The sequence below is a fragment of the Dendrobates tinctorius genome, unplaced genomic scaffold (genome assembly GCF_039654945.1).
Source record: "Dendrobates tinctorius isolate UK_male_01 unplaced genomic scaffold, ASM3965494v1 ptg000369l, whole genome shotgun sequence".
Lineage (NCBI taxonomy): Eukaryota > Metazoa > Chordata > Amphibia > Anura > Dendrobatidae > Dendrobates > Dendrobates tinctorius.
Genome location: NW_027362035.1, coordinates 714,150 through 730,740, shown reverse-complemented (window position 1 = coordinate 730,740; position 16,591 = coordinate 714,150). Strand labels below are relative to the sequence as shown.

Genomic DNA, 16,591 nt, shown 5'->3' with positions numbered 1-16,591 from the left:
GGAGCGGGGCAGCAGCAGTGAAGATGCTTGCTCCAGACCAGCAGGACCTGAAGCACGTGACTGCAGGGGGCGTGGCCTAAACTCCAGAGAGCTAGGAGCTGAAGGAAAACTCCTAGCAGGGTAACTACGGGACAAAGTTACCAAGGGGCATAGACAGGGACGTAAACCAGATCAGGCAAGGGTCAAAGCACGGGATAGCACGACATTACCAAAGGATTAGACAGAACGGATAGTCAGGACGTAGCAGCAGTCAGAAACCAGAGAAGCAGATACACAGTACAGAATCAAAAGACCAACTCACAGTGGGGGACAGAACCGGGTCAGAACCATAGAAGCAAGCTAGAAAACAATCACAAGGCACAGGCACACAGGGGTCACCACACTCAGCCAAGGGCAAAAGTCTAACTGACGCGGATTGGAGCTTCCCAGGGCTATAAGAAGCTCTCCCCGAACCAAAGAGGCCACAATAATTAACCCCAGGTGTGCAGGTCAAAGCTTGCACTGGGCTCAAGACATTAACTCCTGGCGTGCAGGTGGTCAAAAACCTTCTTTGGGATCATGACAGTTTCACCTCACTCGCGATGTCTGGTCTGCGGGCCTCGGGCACACGGTACGGTTTCATTCGTACCCTTATGTGAGGCTCAGTGACAGTGTAATGCTGGATGACAGAGGTATGACCGGGTAGACCCGAGAATAAATCAGTATTCCCTTGTATCAATTTCCGCATCTCTCGCCTCTGCTGTTTCGAGAGGGTGTCTCCTATTTTTACCTCTGCCTCCGTCCGGGCCCATATCGGAGGGTCCCCAGATGGTAGGTCGGGGCATACACCCAGTCCTTCCATGCTTTCAACAGATTCACGTGATACAACTGTTTGGGCTTTCTTTTTCCCGGCTGCTATACTCGGTAGTTTACTTTGCCCCGTTTTGCCGAACTTCATACGGCCCTTGCCACTTGGCCATGAGCTTGCTTTTGGCAGTAGGGTCCAAAACCAACACCCGATCTCCTACGTTAAAAGCGAACTGCGGCCTTTTTGTTATACACGCGGCTCTGCGCTGCCTGAACATCCAGCAAATGCTCCTTTACTATAGGCATGACAGCTATGATTTAGTCCTGCATGTTGGCTACGTGCTCAGTGACACTCTTATGGGGTGTAGGTTCCTGCTCTCACGTCTGTTTGGCTACGTCCAACAGACCCCTAGGGTGCCTGCCATACAGTAGCTCAAAGAGTGAAAATCCAGTGGAATCCTGCGGTACCTTCCGTATGGCGAATTTCAAGTAGGGCAACAATTCTTTCCATCCTTAGAGACTACCTTCTTCAACATGGATTTTAGGGTTTTGTTGAAGTGCTCGACTAACCTGTCGGTCTGGGGGTGATACACCGACGTGCGCAACTGTTTTATTTTTAGAACCTTGCACAGTTCCTTTGTCACCTTGGACATAAAAGGAGTCCCCTGATCAGTGAGGATCTCCTTTGTTAGCACTAGGCGACAGAACATGGCAAACATCTCCCAGACTGAGGAGTGCCACAGCGAAATGGCCTCCGGGTTGATTCTTTTACTATTGATATAGTTGAACAGTTTTTATGAAGAGGTAAGCTATAGACTGGACCAAGGTGAGTCATTGGACGTGGTATATCCTGATTTTCCCAACGCGTTTGATACCGTGCCACACAAGAGGTTGGTACACAAAATGAGAATGCTGGGTCTGGGGGAAAATGTGTGTAAATGGGTAAGTAACTGGCTGAGTGATGGAAAGCAGAGGTGGGTTATATATAGTATATTCTCTAACTGGGTCGCTGTGACCAGGTCGCTGTAATCACTGTGTCACTGGGTCGCTGTGACTGCAGGGGTCGGTGTTGGGACCTCTTCTCTTCAACATATTTATTAACGATCTATTAGTAGAAGGTTTATACAGTAAAATATCGATATTTGCAGATGATTCAAAACTATGTAAAGCAGTCAATAAAAGAGAAGATAGTATTCTGCTACAGATGGATCTGGATAAGTTGGAAACTTGGGCCGAAAGGTGGCAGATGCGGTTTAACACTGATAAATGTAAGGTTATACACATGGGAAGAAGGAATCACTATCACCATTACACACTGTTCGGGAAACCTCTGGGTAAATCTGACATGGAGAAGGACTTGGGGATCCTAGTTAATGATAAACTTACCTGGAGCCACCAGTGCCAGGTAGCGGCTGCCAAGTCAAACAGGATCATGGGGTGCATTAAAAGAAGTCTGGATACACATGATGAGAGCATTATACTGCCTCTGTACAAATCCCTGGTTAGAACGCACATGGAGGACTGTGTACAGCTTTGGGCACCGGGGCTCAGGAAGGATATAATGGAACTAGAGCGAGTACAAAGGAGGGCAAAAAAATTAATGGGGGAACTACAAAACCCAGAGAGATTAGCAAAATTAGGATTTAGTCTAGAAAAAAGACGACTGAGGGGCGATCTAATAACCATGTAAAAGTGTATAAGGGGACAATACAAATATCTCTCTGAGGATCTGTTTATACCAAGGAAGGTGACAGTCACAAGGGGGCATTCTCTGCGTCTGGAGGAGAGAAGGTTTCTCCACCAACATAGAAGAGGATTCTTTACTGTTAGGGCAGTGAGAATCTGCAATTCCTTGACTGAGGAGGTGGTGATGGTGAACTCAGTCGAGGGGTTCAAGAGAGGCCTGGATGTCTTCCTGGAGTGTAACAATATTGTATCTTACAGTGATTAGGTTCTTTAGAAGGACGTAGATCTGGGGATTTATTGTGACGGAATATAGGCTGAGCTGGATGGAGAGGGGGCTTTTTTTTTCGGCCTTGCTAAGTATGTTACTGTGTTACTATTGGTGTGACAGGAGTGATTCCTCATAAACCCATGCTGATATGGAGTTACACAGTTATTCTCTGTGAGATCCTCCAGAATAACATCCCTCAGAAACTTCACATATCTCACCAACAATAGAGGTTAGACTTACTGGCCTATAATTTCCAGGTCACTTTTAGAGCCTTTTTGAATATTGGTACCACACTTGCTATGCGCCAGTCCTGTGGAACAGACCCCGTCGCTATAGAGTCTCTAAATATAAGAAATAATGGCTTGTCTATTACATGACTTAGTTCTCTTAGTACTCGTGGGTGTATGCCATCCGGACCCGGAGATTTATCTATTGTTATCTTATTTAGCCGGATTTGCACCTCTTCTTGGGTTAGATTGGTGACCCTTAATATCGGGCTTTCTTTGTCTCTTGGCATTTCATTTTCCACCGTGAATACCGTGGAGAAGAAGGTGTGTAATATATTCGCTTTTTCCTCGTCATCTACAACCATACTTTCCTCACAGTTTTATAAGGGGCCTACACTGTCACTTATGATTCTGTTACTATTGATATAGGTGAAGAACAGCTTGGGATTAGTGTTACTCTCCTTTGTGCTTCTCTGTTTCCTTTTTGGCAGCTTTGATTAGTTTTTTAGATAATTAATTTTTCTCCCTATAGTCTTTAGATCTTCAGCGGGGCCGTCCTGCTTTAGTGGTGTAAATGCTTTCTTGTTACTGGTAATCTCCCCTCTTACGTCTTTGTTTAGCCACATTGGGTTTTTCCTATTTCTTGTCCTTTTATTCCCACAAGGTATAAACCGCTTACAGCGCCTATTTAGGATGTTCTTACACATTTCCCATTTATTATCTGTATTCTTATTTCTGAGGACATTGTCCCAGTCACCAGATTAAGGGCATCTCTAAGCTGGTCACACTTTGCCTTCCTAAAGTTCAGTGTTTTCGTGACTCCCTGACAAGTCCCCCGAGCGAAACACAAGTGACACTGTACAATATTGTGGTCGCTATTTCCTGCACATCTGTTATTCTGTCAGGTCTGTTAGATAGTATTAGGTGTAAAGTGCTGCTCCTCTGGTCGGATTCTGCACCAATTGTGAAGGATAATTATTCTTGGTTATTAGCAGAAACCTGTCGCCTTTATGGGTTTCGCAGATCTCTGTTTCCCAGTTAATATCCGGGTAGTTAAAGTCCCCCATAACAATGACCTCATTATGGGTTGCAGCTTCATCTATCTGCCTTAGTAGTAGACTCTCCATGATTTCTGTTATATTTGGGGGGTGTAACAGACCCCATTGAGAATTTTGTTACTATTTTTCCCTCCATGTATTTCGACCCATATGGACTCCACTTCTTTTGCGTTCCCTGTTGGTGTGAAGTGGTTAATATGGCAGATGTGACGTGTGGGGAGTATGGTTTACTAGATTAGGGAAGTAATTCTATCAGGACAAGGACAAAAAATAGAATTTTCATTTCCTTACACATGTAGAAAAAGCAGCTGCAAACCCAATATAGCTAAGACCATGCAGCCCTCCAGAGGAATGCGGCTCCCGAAGAGTACAACCTCCAAAGGAACCATCAGGTCAGCCTCACCCAATACGTGGGGCGCAGAATCTGGTATGTAAAGGCTCTACTTCAACCAGAGTGAGGTACAAACAATAGAGCCATGAAATATTGAGAAGGTCCATCAACTCTGATGTGGCCATGAGAGGAGGATGTCATCACGAAGGCTTGTTTGTTGCATTTGTGTCATTTTTTAACTTGTTATATCTTTTCTCCGCAGAATGAAAACCTGTAAGCATCAGCCTTGGAGGAAGGAAGAATGCTGCCGCTCGGGGTCTACCTGTTGCTTCTGATTGCTTGTTCCCCATCCTATTCCTCTCTGGGGACTTTGGAGCTCCACATTGATGAAGAGCAGCCAGCCGGAACCATCATTGGGGACATCAGTGCGGGTCTTCCACCAGACTCCACTGGGCACATGTTTTTTATTTCGGCACAGGAAGGGAGTGGTGTAACCAGTGATTTAGAGATAGATGAGCACACCGGGATAATTAAAACTGCTCGAGTCCTTGACAGGGAACAGAGGAACCAATATAGCTTCATAGCAGTCACCCCAGAAGGTGTCACTGTGGAAGTGGATATTCATGTGGATGATATTAATGACCACACTCCTACATTTGTTAAAGGTCGTGTACAGATTGGCATTCCAGAGCACACACCCCGGGGGACAAGTTACCCTCTAGAACCAGCTATGGATTTGGACAGCGGAGCATTGGGCACTCAGGGTTATCTTATCAAAAGGGGAGATCCCATGCAAGCATTCCGATTAGAAACCCGCCATACGTCTAGTGGTACGCTGTCTGTAGAATTGGTAGTCAACGCCGATCTAGACCGGGAGAATCGCTCTTCGTACTCTTTAACTCTGGAGGCGTATGATGGCGGCTCTCCAAGTCGTAGCTCTCAGATGAAATTGGACATATCTATCCTGGACATCAATGACCATGCTCCAGCGTTTAATCAAAGCCGCTATCAGGCTCTCATTTCAGAAAGTCTTTTACCAGGATCTAGTGTCCTTCAGGTGTACGCCACAGATGCCGATCTTGGTCACAATGGGGACATCACTTATGAGATCAATCGCAGGCAAAGTGATCCAGAGGGTTTCTTTACTATCAATCCACATTCCGGACTTATCCAGCTTAGTAAACCATTGGATTACGAGACTCGGAAAGCTCATGAACTGGTTGTGCAAGCAAAGGATGGAGCTAGTCAGCCAGAGGTTGGCACAGCATTTGTCTCTATACAGGTACGAGACTCTAACGACAACCAGCCCAGCATGACCATTATTTTTCTGAGTGAGGATGGAGCCCCCAGAGTGTCAGAGGGGGCCACACCAGGCCAATATGTGGCTCGAATCTCTGTATCCGATCCGGACTATGGCGAGCACCCTGACGTGGATGTGACACTGGAGGGTGGGGAGGGAAAGTTTGCTTTGACCACAAAAGATAGCATCATCTACCTCATTTGTGTGGACAAATTACTAGACCGTGAGGAGCGAGATTCTTATCGACTGAGGGTTCTGGCTACAGATTCGGGAACTCCTCCATTAAGAGCAGAGTCCTCATTTGTTCTTGAAGTAACGGATATAAATGATAACCCTCCAGTCTTTGACCGTCAACAATACAGCCACAGCGTACCAGAGGCCGTCCATCCTGGGAGCTTCCTTCTCCAGGTCACAGCTCGGGATAAAGATCAAGGTGTGAATGGAGAGATTAGATACAGTCTTCTGGACACACCATGGTTCAATATCCATCCCGAGACCGGGGTCATCACCACAGCTGCCCCACTGGATTATGAAAAAGACCCACAGCCACAAATGACAGTAGTGGCTTCAGACCGTGGCGTGCCACCACTGACCTCCACCGCTATTGTCAGGGTCCAGCTGCTGGATGTTAATGATAATCATCCTGTCTTCGCCAGTGCAATTTATAATGCCACGCTGAGTGAGGGCTCTCCACGGGGCACCTGCTTCCTAAAGGTGAGAAACATTTTCTGATTCTACAATATACTGTCAAACATAACGGTTGATCTCTCCACTAGAGTTGAGCGAAACGAGTTGGTCAAATTCAAAAGTCGCCGACTTTCGCTAAAGTCGTGTTTCCCAGAATGCTTGCACGTGACTTTTTTCAGCCACTGAGCAAGGACGTACTTTGACGGCAACGAGATGACATGGGCAGCGTCCGGTGGGAGAGAGAGAGATTTTGCGCACTTTAAAAAAGCGGTCCGACATGTAGGTGTGTTTACTGTCCTCCACTTCCTGCCGACTTTGCTTCCCCATTGACTTGCATTGGGTTTCGTGTTTCAGTCGGACCTTCGACTTTTCCCGATAGTCGGACGATTTCGTTCGTGAAACCCGACTCTACCCTAAAAAAGGCAAAGTTGCTCATCTCTACTCTCCACCAATCTTGTGTATACATTACATGGGCACCAGGATACATGGGTTTGATGCAGAGCCAGCACACATAGGCCTACCAAAGGACAACCACACACAAAGCAAGACCGAAGGACTATCATACAACTGGGCTTACCGAGAGACTACCACACACATGGGCATATCAAAGAACCACCATACACCTTTCTATGCAGAAGGATTCCATACATACATAGTTACTGTAGCAACACAGTAACATAGTTATCAAGGCCAAAAAAAGACATTTGTCCATCCAGTTCAGCCTCTATTCCATAAGAATAAATCCCCAGATCTCCGTCCTTCTAAAGAACCTAACAATCACTGTAAGATACAATATTGTTACGCTCCAGGAAGACATCCAGGCCTCTCTTGAACCCTTCGACTGAGTTCGCCATCACCACCTCCTCAGGCAGGGAATTCCAGATTCTTACTGCCCCAACAGTAAAGAATCCTCTTCTATGTTGGTGGAGAAACCTTCTCTCCTCCAGACGCAGAGAATGCCCCCTTGTGACCGTCACCTTCCTTGGTATAAACAGATCCTCGGAGAGATATTTGTGTTGTCCCCTTATATACTTATACATGGTTATTAGATTGCCCCTCAGTCGTCTTTTTTCTAGACTAAATAATCCTAATTTTACTAATCTCTCTGGGTATTGTAGTTCCCCCATCCCCTTTATTAATTTTGTTGCCCTCCTTTGTACTCGCTCTATATCCATTATATCCTTTTTTTTCAAACGAAGTCTAAGAGTGAAGTTAGCGCTCAAATTGCGTCTGGTGATGAGACACCCAAGTCCCCACCTCACACCTTAGATTGTTGATGTGCAATTGCTCATCTTCTTGTGAAATACTTTTAAATTTTTGCAATAAAGGAATTCATTTTGTATATACCTGGATCAGAAGCTAAATTTTTCCCTCTTCTCCTGCATACTGAAGAATTATCACATACTAGGCATACTAAAGGACTACCACATACTAGGCATACTAAAGGACTACCACATAGTAGGCATACCAAAGGACTACCACATACTAGGCATACCGAAGGCCTATCTCACACACAGGCATACCAAAGCACTACCACACACATGGGAATTATTATTATTTATTTCTATAGCAGCATTGATTCCATGGTGCTGTACATGAGAAGGGGTAACATACAAATTACAGATACTGTATCACTTAGAGAAAACAAACTAAAACTCACAGACTGATACAGAGGGGAGAGGAACCTGCCCTTTCGGGCTTACATTCTATAGGATGGTGGGGAAGGAGACAGTAGGTTGGGGGGTTGCAGCAGCTTCGGTGTTGGTTGAGGCGGTAGCTCCAGTAGTGGTGAGGAGGCAGCGGGGATCATTGCAGGCTGTAGGCTTTCCTGAAGAAGTGCGTTTTCATGTTCCTTCTGAAGAATCCGAATGTGGTTGATAATCGGACGTGTTGGGGCAAAGAATTCCAGAGGATGGGGGATATTCAGGAGAAGTCTTGGAGGCGGTTGGGTGAGGAGCGAATAAGTGTGGAGGAGAGAAGGAGGTCTTGGGAGGACCGGAGATTACATGAGGGAAAGTATCGGGTATGGGGCAGCACGGTGGCTCAGTGGTTAGCGCTGCAGCCTTGCAGCGCTGGAGTCCTGGGTTCGAATCCCACCAAGGACAACATCTGCAAGGAGTTTGTATGTTCTCCCCGTGTTTGCGTGGGTTTCCTCCGGGCACTCCGGTTTCCTCCCACACTCCAAAGACATACTGATAGGGAAATTAGATTGTGAGCCCCATAGGGGACAGTGTTCAAAATGTGTGCAAACTGTAAAGCGCTGCAGAATATGTTAGCTCTATATAAAAATAAAGATTAATTAAAGATTAATTAAACATATGGGGGAGACATATAGATGGCCTTGTAGGTCAGTATTAGTAATTTGAACTGGATTCGTTGAGGGAATGGGAACCAGTGAAGAGATTTGCAGAGGGGAGAAGCTGAGGAGTAGCGAGGAGAGAGATGAATTAGCAGCAGAGTTAAGAATGGACTGGAAAGGTGAGAGGGTGTTAGCAGGAGGCCACAGAAAAGGATGTTGCAGTAGTCGAGGTGGGAGATGATGAGGGCATGCACAAGCATTTTAGTAGAGTGAGGGTTGAGGAAAGGACGGATTCTGGAGATATTTTTGAGCTTTAGGTGACAGGAGGTGGCGAGAACTTGGATGTATGGTTTGAAGGACAGGGCAGAGTCAAGGGTTACTCCGAGGCAGCGGACTTCTGGTACAGGGGAAAGCGTGATGTCGATAATTGTGATAGGTAAGGAAGATCTGTGAGATCATGGAAAGATGATGAGTTCAGATTTGTCCACACTGAGTTTGAGGAAGCGAGAGGAAAAGGAGTATATGGCTGATGGACACGCCCGGATTCTGGACAGCAGAGAGGTGACGTCTGGGCCAGAGAGGTAGAACTGAGTGTCATCATCATAAAGGTGGTACTGTAATCCGTGGGACTTTATGGGTTGCCCCAGGCCAAGTGTATAGCTTGAGAAGAGTAGTGGTCCTAGAACAGAGCCTTGGGGGACTCCAACATCGAGAGGGTGAGATGAGGAGGTAATGTGGGAGTGGGAGACGCTGAATGTGCGGTTGGAAAGGTATGAGGAGATCCAGGATAGGGCAAGGTCTTTGATGCCAAAGGAGGAGAGGATCTGTAGTAGAAGGCAGTGGTCAACTGTGTCAAAAGCAGAGGACATATCTAGAAGGATGAGTATAGAGTATTGTCCGTTAGCTTTGGCTGTAAGTAGGTCATTAGTAATTTTGGTCAGGGCAGTCTCAGTGGAGTGATGGGGGCGGAAAGGAGGTGGAATGGGTTAGGGTCGAGTGCACAGGTTGTGAGGTGCAATTTGGTGGGGACACAATTAAGCTCCCCTTCAGTGATGTTGGAGAGTGAGGTTATGGGGTTTAGGCATTGGTCTGGTATACAAAGGGGTTGTGGTGGTTGAGTGATGAAGACTTGCCTTTTTGGTTGATCTTATTTTTGAAGTGTGTGGCAAAGTCCTCAGCAGAGATGAGGGAGGTTGGAGGGGGCAGTGGTGGGCGGAGGAGGGAGTTAAAAGTTTGAATAACTGGGGGTTGTAAGATAGGGAAGATACGAGGGTTGTGAAGTAGGCCTGTTTAGCAGAGGTGAGAGCTGATTTGAAAGCGAGTGTTGCCTGTTTGAATGCAGTGAAGTCGCCTTGCAAATTTGTTTTCTTCCAACGCCGCTCTGCAACCCTGGACACTTGCTGGAGATGTTTAGTGGTGTTATTGTGCCAGGGTTGTCTGTTGGTACGTCGTATTCTGCCAGGAACGAGAGGGGCGACCGTGTCAATAGCTGATGCGAGAGTGGCATTGTAGAAAGCGGTGGCACTGTCTGTGTCATGGAGTGAGGATATGGATGCCAGTGGTAGAATAGAGTCAGAGCGCATGGGTGTCTAGGTGTGCAAAGTTTCTGCGGAGGTGTGCATGTTGCTGGACATGGGTGACAGGTGAGGAGGACAGGGATGAGAAAGTGAGTAGATGGTGGTCACATAGAGGGAGAGGGGAGGTGGTGAAGTTAGAGAGCAGAGGCGGGTGAAGGCCAGGTCTAATGTGTGTCCGTCTGTGTGGGTGGCTGAGTAGGACCGCTGAGTAAGTCCAAAGGATGAAGTAAGGGACAGGAGTTTGGGGGCTGCTGACTGAAGGGTATCAGTGGGGATGTTGAAGTCACCCAGGATGATAGTGGGGATGTCAGTTGAAAGAAAGTGAAGAAGCCAGGTAGAGAATTGGTCAATGAAGGCAGTGGTCGGGCCTGGAGGTCGGTATATGACAGCTACTTGGAGGTTGGAGGGAGAGTAGATTCGGACAGAGTGGACTTCAACAGAGGGGAGGGAAGAGGTGGGATTGGGCTAAAGGTGCAGTTGTAAGAAAGGAGAAGACCCACTCCTCCACCATGTCTGTTGCCAGGGCGAGGACTGTGGTTGAAGTGGAGGCTGCCGTAACAGCGCAGCAGGGGAGGCGGTGTCGGAGGGTGTCAGCCAGGTTTCTGTGAGGCCGAGAAAGGCAAGATTACGAGAGAGAGGTCATGAATCACATGGGGCTTATTGCAGATGGAGCGGGCATTCCAAAGTGCTCCAAAGAGAGGGAGCAGGGGGTTGGGTGTCAATGGCACAGGTTTTACATTGGAGAGATTGCGGTAGTTCTTATTAGATAGGGAGCAGTAGGAAGGGGTAGTAATGGGGGGGTATGAGCTGTGGGGGTCCAGGATTGGGAGATATGTCACCAGCATACCTCCCAACTTTTGAAGAAGGTAAAGAGGGATGAAGGCGGCGGCGCGCTACGCGTGCCGCGGCAAGTTTTAGGACACGCCCCTAGCCACACCCATTTTTAAGCCACACCCATTTACTCCTGTGTCCCCTCTGTACTCCTTTGTCCACCCCAGACTCCTGTGTCCCCTCTGTACTCCTCTGTCCACCTGTTGTTATGAATGGGTCACCGAGGAGAAAAAAGCAAAACAGCTAAGCCACAGAAAACCAGAGTGGTTGGTAACTATGCAGATTGCAGATCCCTGATCTTACCACACAACTAGCAGTAGCCGTGGAGCGTGCCTACGATGAACCTAGACACCTCGTCACGGCCGGAGGACTACATAAGCCTAAAGCAAGAAAAGGGAAAACTAACTGCCCCAGAGCAGACCCCAAAGGAATAGATAGCCCCCACACATGTATTGACGGTAAAACAAGATGAAGGCACAAACACAGGCAGGAAAATAGGCTGAGCAAATGACGGGGCCCAAACTAACTAGACAGGAAAGGAAAGGGAAGACACTGTCTGCAACCTGCAAAAAACCCTACAAAAATAATGTCCAACACTTCTGATAGCAAAATTAACCCTGAAGTCACTAGACTTCTCCCACTATATCAGCACTCTGAAATATTCTGAGACAGAGCAAAAAGAGACCGAACTAGTAAGGGACAAAAAGCCAGTTGGCAAAATACTGATAAGAGTGGAAATTCAGCTCAGCCCTCAGCGGGGGCTGGCAGACCACACAAAAAACTGAATAAACCAACAAAATCAAGTGTAAACATTAGCAGAAAAACTTAGCTTTAGATGACTGGAACAGAGCTGAAAACCAAGAGCTGACAAGCCAGAAGGAATCACCAGCAACTGAATAGGGCGTCGGCTGTCTTAAATCCAATCTGAGAATCCTGAGATCCAATCGTCATCCTCATTCTCAGGTGGCAGATCTCCACCGATCAAACCAGCCGCACCACCTCCCGTCACCACCAGAGGGAGTCCAGAAGGGGAACTCACAACTGGTGAACCCAAGAATGAACTCAAAACAGTACCCCCCCCTTGAGGAGGGGTCACCGAACCCTCATCCATGCCACCAGGCCGATCAGGATGGGCCCAGTGAAAAGCACGAACCAATCTATTGGCATGAATATCGGAGGCAGGGACCCAAGAATTATCCTCCTGACCATAACCCTTCCATTTGACCAAATACTGGAGTCTCCGTCTAACCAAACGAGAATCCAATATTTTCTCTACCTCATATTCCACATTGCCTTCAACCAACACAGGGTCAGGAGGTGCTGCCATAGGAACCACTGGCTCAACAAACCTCTTCAACAGAGATTTGTGAAATACGTTATGGATCTTGAACATAACTGGAAGAGCCAATCGAAACGAAACAGGATTAAGAATTTCCAAAATCTTATAAGGACCAATAAATCTTGGCTTAAATTTAGGAGATGCAACCTTCATAGGAATATTCTTAGACGACAACCAAACCATATCGCCCACTTTAAACCGGGGACCAATGGTCCTATGCCGGTTGGAAAATCGCTGGGCCTTTTCCTGAGAAAGTGACAACTTATCCACCATTTGGTCCCATATCTGCTGCATTCTCTTAACCACAGTGTCCACACCTGGCCAGGACGAAGATTCCACTTGCCCTGAAGAGAATCGAGGATGAAACCCAAAATTACAGAAAAAGGGTGACATCAAAGTGGCAGAACTAGCTCTATTGTTCAGTGCGAATTCGGCCAAGGGAAAAATGAGACCCAATCATCCTGATCAGCAGATATAAAACATCTCAAATAAGACTCCAAGGTCTGGTTTGTTCTCTCAGTCTGTCCATTGTTCTGGGGTTGAAACGCGGAGGAGAAGGATAACTGAATTCCCAGATTGGAACAAAAGGCTTTCCAGAATCTGGAGACAAACTGGACTCCTCTGTCAGACACAATGTTCTCAGGAATCCCATGTAACCGAACCACCTGTTGTAAAAACAAGGGCACCAACTCAGCAGAAGATGGCAACTTTGGGAGTGGTACAAAATGGACCATCTTCGAAAATCTATCACAAATCACCCAGATAACAGTCATTCTCTGAGAGACAGGAAGATCAGAAATAAAATCCATTGAGATATGGGTCTATGGCCTCTTGGGCACCGGCAAGAGCATCAGCAACCCACTAGAACGAGAACAGGGTTTAGAATCATAGAATCGTAGAGTTGGAAGGGACCTCCTGGGCCATCTGGTCCAACCCCTTGCTCAAAGCAGGATTCGCTAAATCATCCCAGTCAGATGTCTGTCCAGCCTCTGTTTGAAGACTTCCATTGAAGGAGAACTCACCACTTCTCGGTTTAGACCGAGAACAAGTCCCACAGGACTGTACAAAATTCCTGACGTCACGAGATAAGGCAGGCCACCAAAAGGACCGACTCACCAAATCTCTGGTACCAAAAATACCTGGATGACCAGCCAATGCGGAGAAATGAATTTCAGACATCACTCTCTCCATTGGTCAGGAACATACAATTTTCCCATAGGGCAACGCTCAGGTTTATCCTCCTGAAATTCCTCCAGGGCGCGTCTCAAATCGGGCGAAATGGCAGAAAGAACTACCCCCTCACCTAGGATGGTAGTAGGCTCGGTCACACTAAGCGAATCGGCAAAGAAACTCCTAGAAAGGGCGTCTGCCTTAACATTCTTAGTGCCCGGAAGAAAAGAGACCACAAAATTAAAACTCGTGAAAAACAAGGCCCGTCTAGCCTGTCTAGGATTCAAGCATTTGGCCGACTCCAGATAAATCAAATTCTTGTGATCGGTGAGGACCACAACTTGATGTCTAGCTCCCTCCAACCAATGTCTCCACTCCTCAAATGCCCACTTCATGGCCAACAATTCCCGATTCCCCACGTCATAGTTGCGTTCAGATGGGGAGAACTTTCGAGAAAAGAAGGCACAGGGATTCATCTTAGAAGTCACAGGGTCTTTTTGGGACAACACAGCTCCTGCACCAATCTCAGAAGCATCTACCTCCACCTGAAATGGAAGTGAGACATCAGGTTGCCGTAAAACTGGAGCTGAAGTAAATCTCTGCTTAAGCTCCTGAAATGCTGAGATAGACTCAGGAGACCAATTCAGCACATCAGCGCCCTTCTTGGTCAGATCAGTCAGTGGTTTGACAATACCAGAAAAATTACCTATAAATTTACGATAGAAATTAGCAAAACCCAAAAACTTCTGGAGGGCCTTCAAAGAAGTAGGCTGAACCCAATCATAAATGGCCTGTACCTTGGCCCGGTCCATTTCAATAGTCGATGGAGATAAGATAAATCCCAAAAATGAAATCCTCTGTACACCAAGGAGGCATTTCGATCCCTTAACAAACAGGGAATTCTCCCTCAAAATCCGGAACACAGTCCGGACGTGTTCCACATGAGAATCCCAATCACTAGAAAATATCAAAATATCATCCAGATAGATGATCAAAAACTTATCCACAAAGTCACGGAAAATATCATTCATAAGGGACTGGAAGACAGAAGGGGCATTAGTGAGCCCAAAAGGCATCACCAGGTACTCAAAATGTCCCTCCGGAGTATTAAACGCCGTCTTCCATTCATCCCCGTGCTTGATGCGAATAAGATTATACGCCCCCCTGAGGTCAAGCTTAGTAAACAGCAGGCACTCTTAACTCTGGAGAATAAATCAGACATCACAAGTAATGGGTACTGATATTTAACTGTCATCTTGTTAAGGGAACGATAATCAATACACGGTCTTAATGAACCATCTTTCTTGGCCACAAAAAAAAAACAGCACCTAAAGGTGACGAGGATGGTCTAATATGACCCTTCTCCAACGACTCCTTAATATAGGATCGCATAGCCTCGTGCTCGGGTACAGATAAGTTGAAAAGCCGACCCTTGGGAAATTTACACCCAGGCATCAACTCAATTGCACAGTCATAACTCCTATGAGGAGGCAAAGACGCAGACTTGCTCTCACTAAATACATCAGAAAAATCGGCTAGATAATCAGGAATATCATGAGACTGAGGAGAGGTGGAGAAAACAGGAGCGTCCCTAAGAACACACTGACAACCCCAACTCACCACAGACCCAGATTTCCAATCCAAAACTGGATTATGAGTTTGCAACCAAGGAAAACCTAGAACAATAGTATCATGCAAATTATGCAGCACCAAAAATTTACAATTTTCTTGGTGGTCTGGGGCAACTCGCATTATCACCTGGGTCCAAAACTGAGGTTTATTCTCCGCCAAAGGAGTAGCATCATTACCCCTCAAAGGAATAGGCGTCCGCAGAGGTGTCATGGACAAACCACAACGTTTAGCAAAGTCCAAATCCATCAGACTCAACGCTGCTCCTGAATCCACAAAAGCCTTCGTGGAAAATGTGGATAAGGAGCAGATCAGAGTAATTGCCAAAAGAAACTTAGGTTGTATACTGCCCACAGCAAATGTGTGTGCAAAACGTTTCTCTCGTTTAGGGCAGACAGAAATAGTATGAGAGGCGTCTCCACAGAAAAAACACAGCTTATTACGCCTTCTAAACTCCTGACGTTGTGCCCTAGACAAAACCCCATCACATTGCATAGGTTCAGACGTTTATCCAAAAGGTGGCAACTCCTCTCGTGTAGTTTTGCGTTCACGTAAACGCCAATCAATTTGAATGGCTAATGACATAGAATCGTCAAGACCAGAGGGAACAGGAAATCCCACCATAGTATCTTTTACGGTTTCTGACAAACCCTTCTGAAAGAGAGCTGCTAATGCACTATCATTATAGGTAGTAAGGACCGCCTACTTTTGGAAATTTTGACAGTATAACTCTGCAGAATCCTGACCCTGGCTCAATGCCAATAGGGCTTTGTCAGCTTGATCAATAGCATTAGGTTCATCATACAACAACCCCAAGGCTTGAAAAAATGCATCCACATTAGTCAGAATAGGATCTTCAGGTGTCAAAGAAAACGCCCAATCCTGGGGATCGCCGCGCAGCAAAGAGATGACAATTTTAACCTGCTGCGCGGAGCTCCCCGATGAGTTAGGCTTCAAGGCAAGAAATAATTTACAATTATTCTTAAAATTCAAAAATTTAGACCGATCCCCAAAAAACACATCAGGAGTAGGGATCTTTGGTTCAGCAGCATGTGAATGAGCGAGATAGGCGGAAATTCCCTGCACTTCAGCAGTGAGCTGCTCCACACGATCAGACAATAGCTTAATCTCCATTAAAGAAAAAAAAATCCTCCTACGGCCTCAGAGAAAAAGAGGAAAAAAAATATATATATATATATATAATATATATATAAAAAATTCTGACATTTTTTCTTTTTTTTTTTACAATTCTTTCCTGCTTTTGAGTACCCTAGAATCTGCGGTATGGCTTGTGATTCTGTTATGAATGGGTCACCGAGGAGAAAAAAAGCAAAACAAGCTAAGCCACAGAAAACTAGAGCGGTTGGTAACTATGCAGATTGCAGATCCCTGATCCTACCACA

General features: G+C 46.2%; 1 protein-coding gene across 1 annotated transcript in view; it reads left to right on the top strand.

The window, feature by feature from the left end:
- Nucleotides 1–16,591, top strand: part of DCHS1 (dachsous cadherin-related 1) — a 168,941-nt gene that overhangs the window by 31,247 nt on the left and 121,103 nt on the right. The window contains exon 2 of the mRNA XM_073562898.1: nt 4,619–6,370. Within this exon, the coding sequence (XP_073418999.1) occupies nt 4,658–6,370 (1,713 nt within the window). The 5' untranslated portion in view covers nt 4,619–4,657. The remainder of the gene's footprint in view (nt 1–4,618; nt 6,371–16,591) is intronic.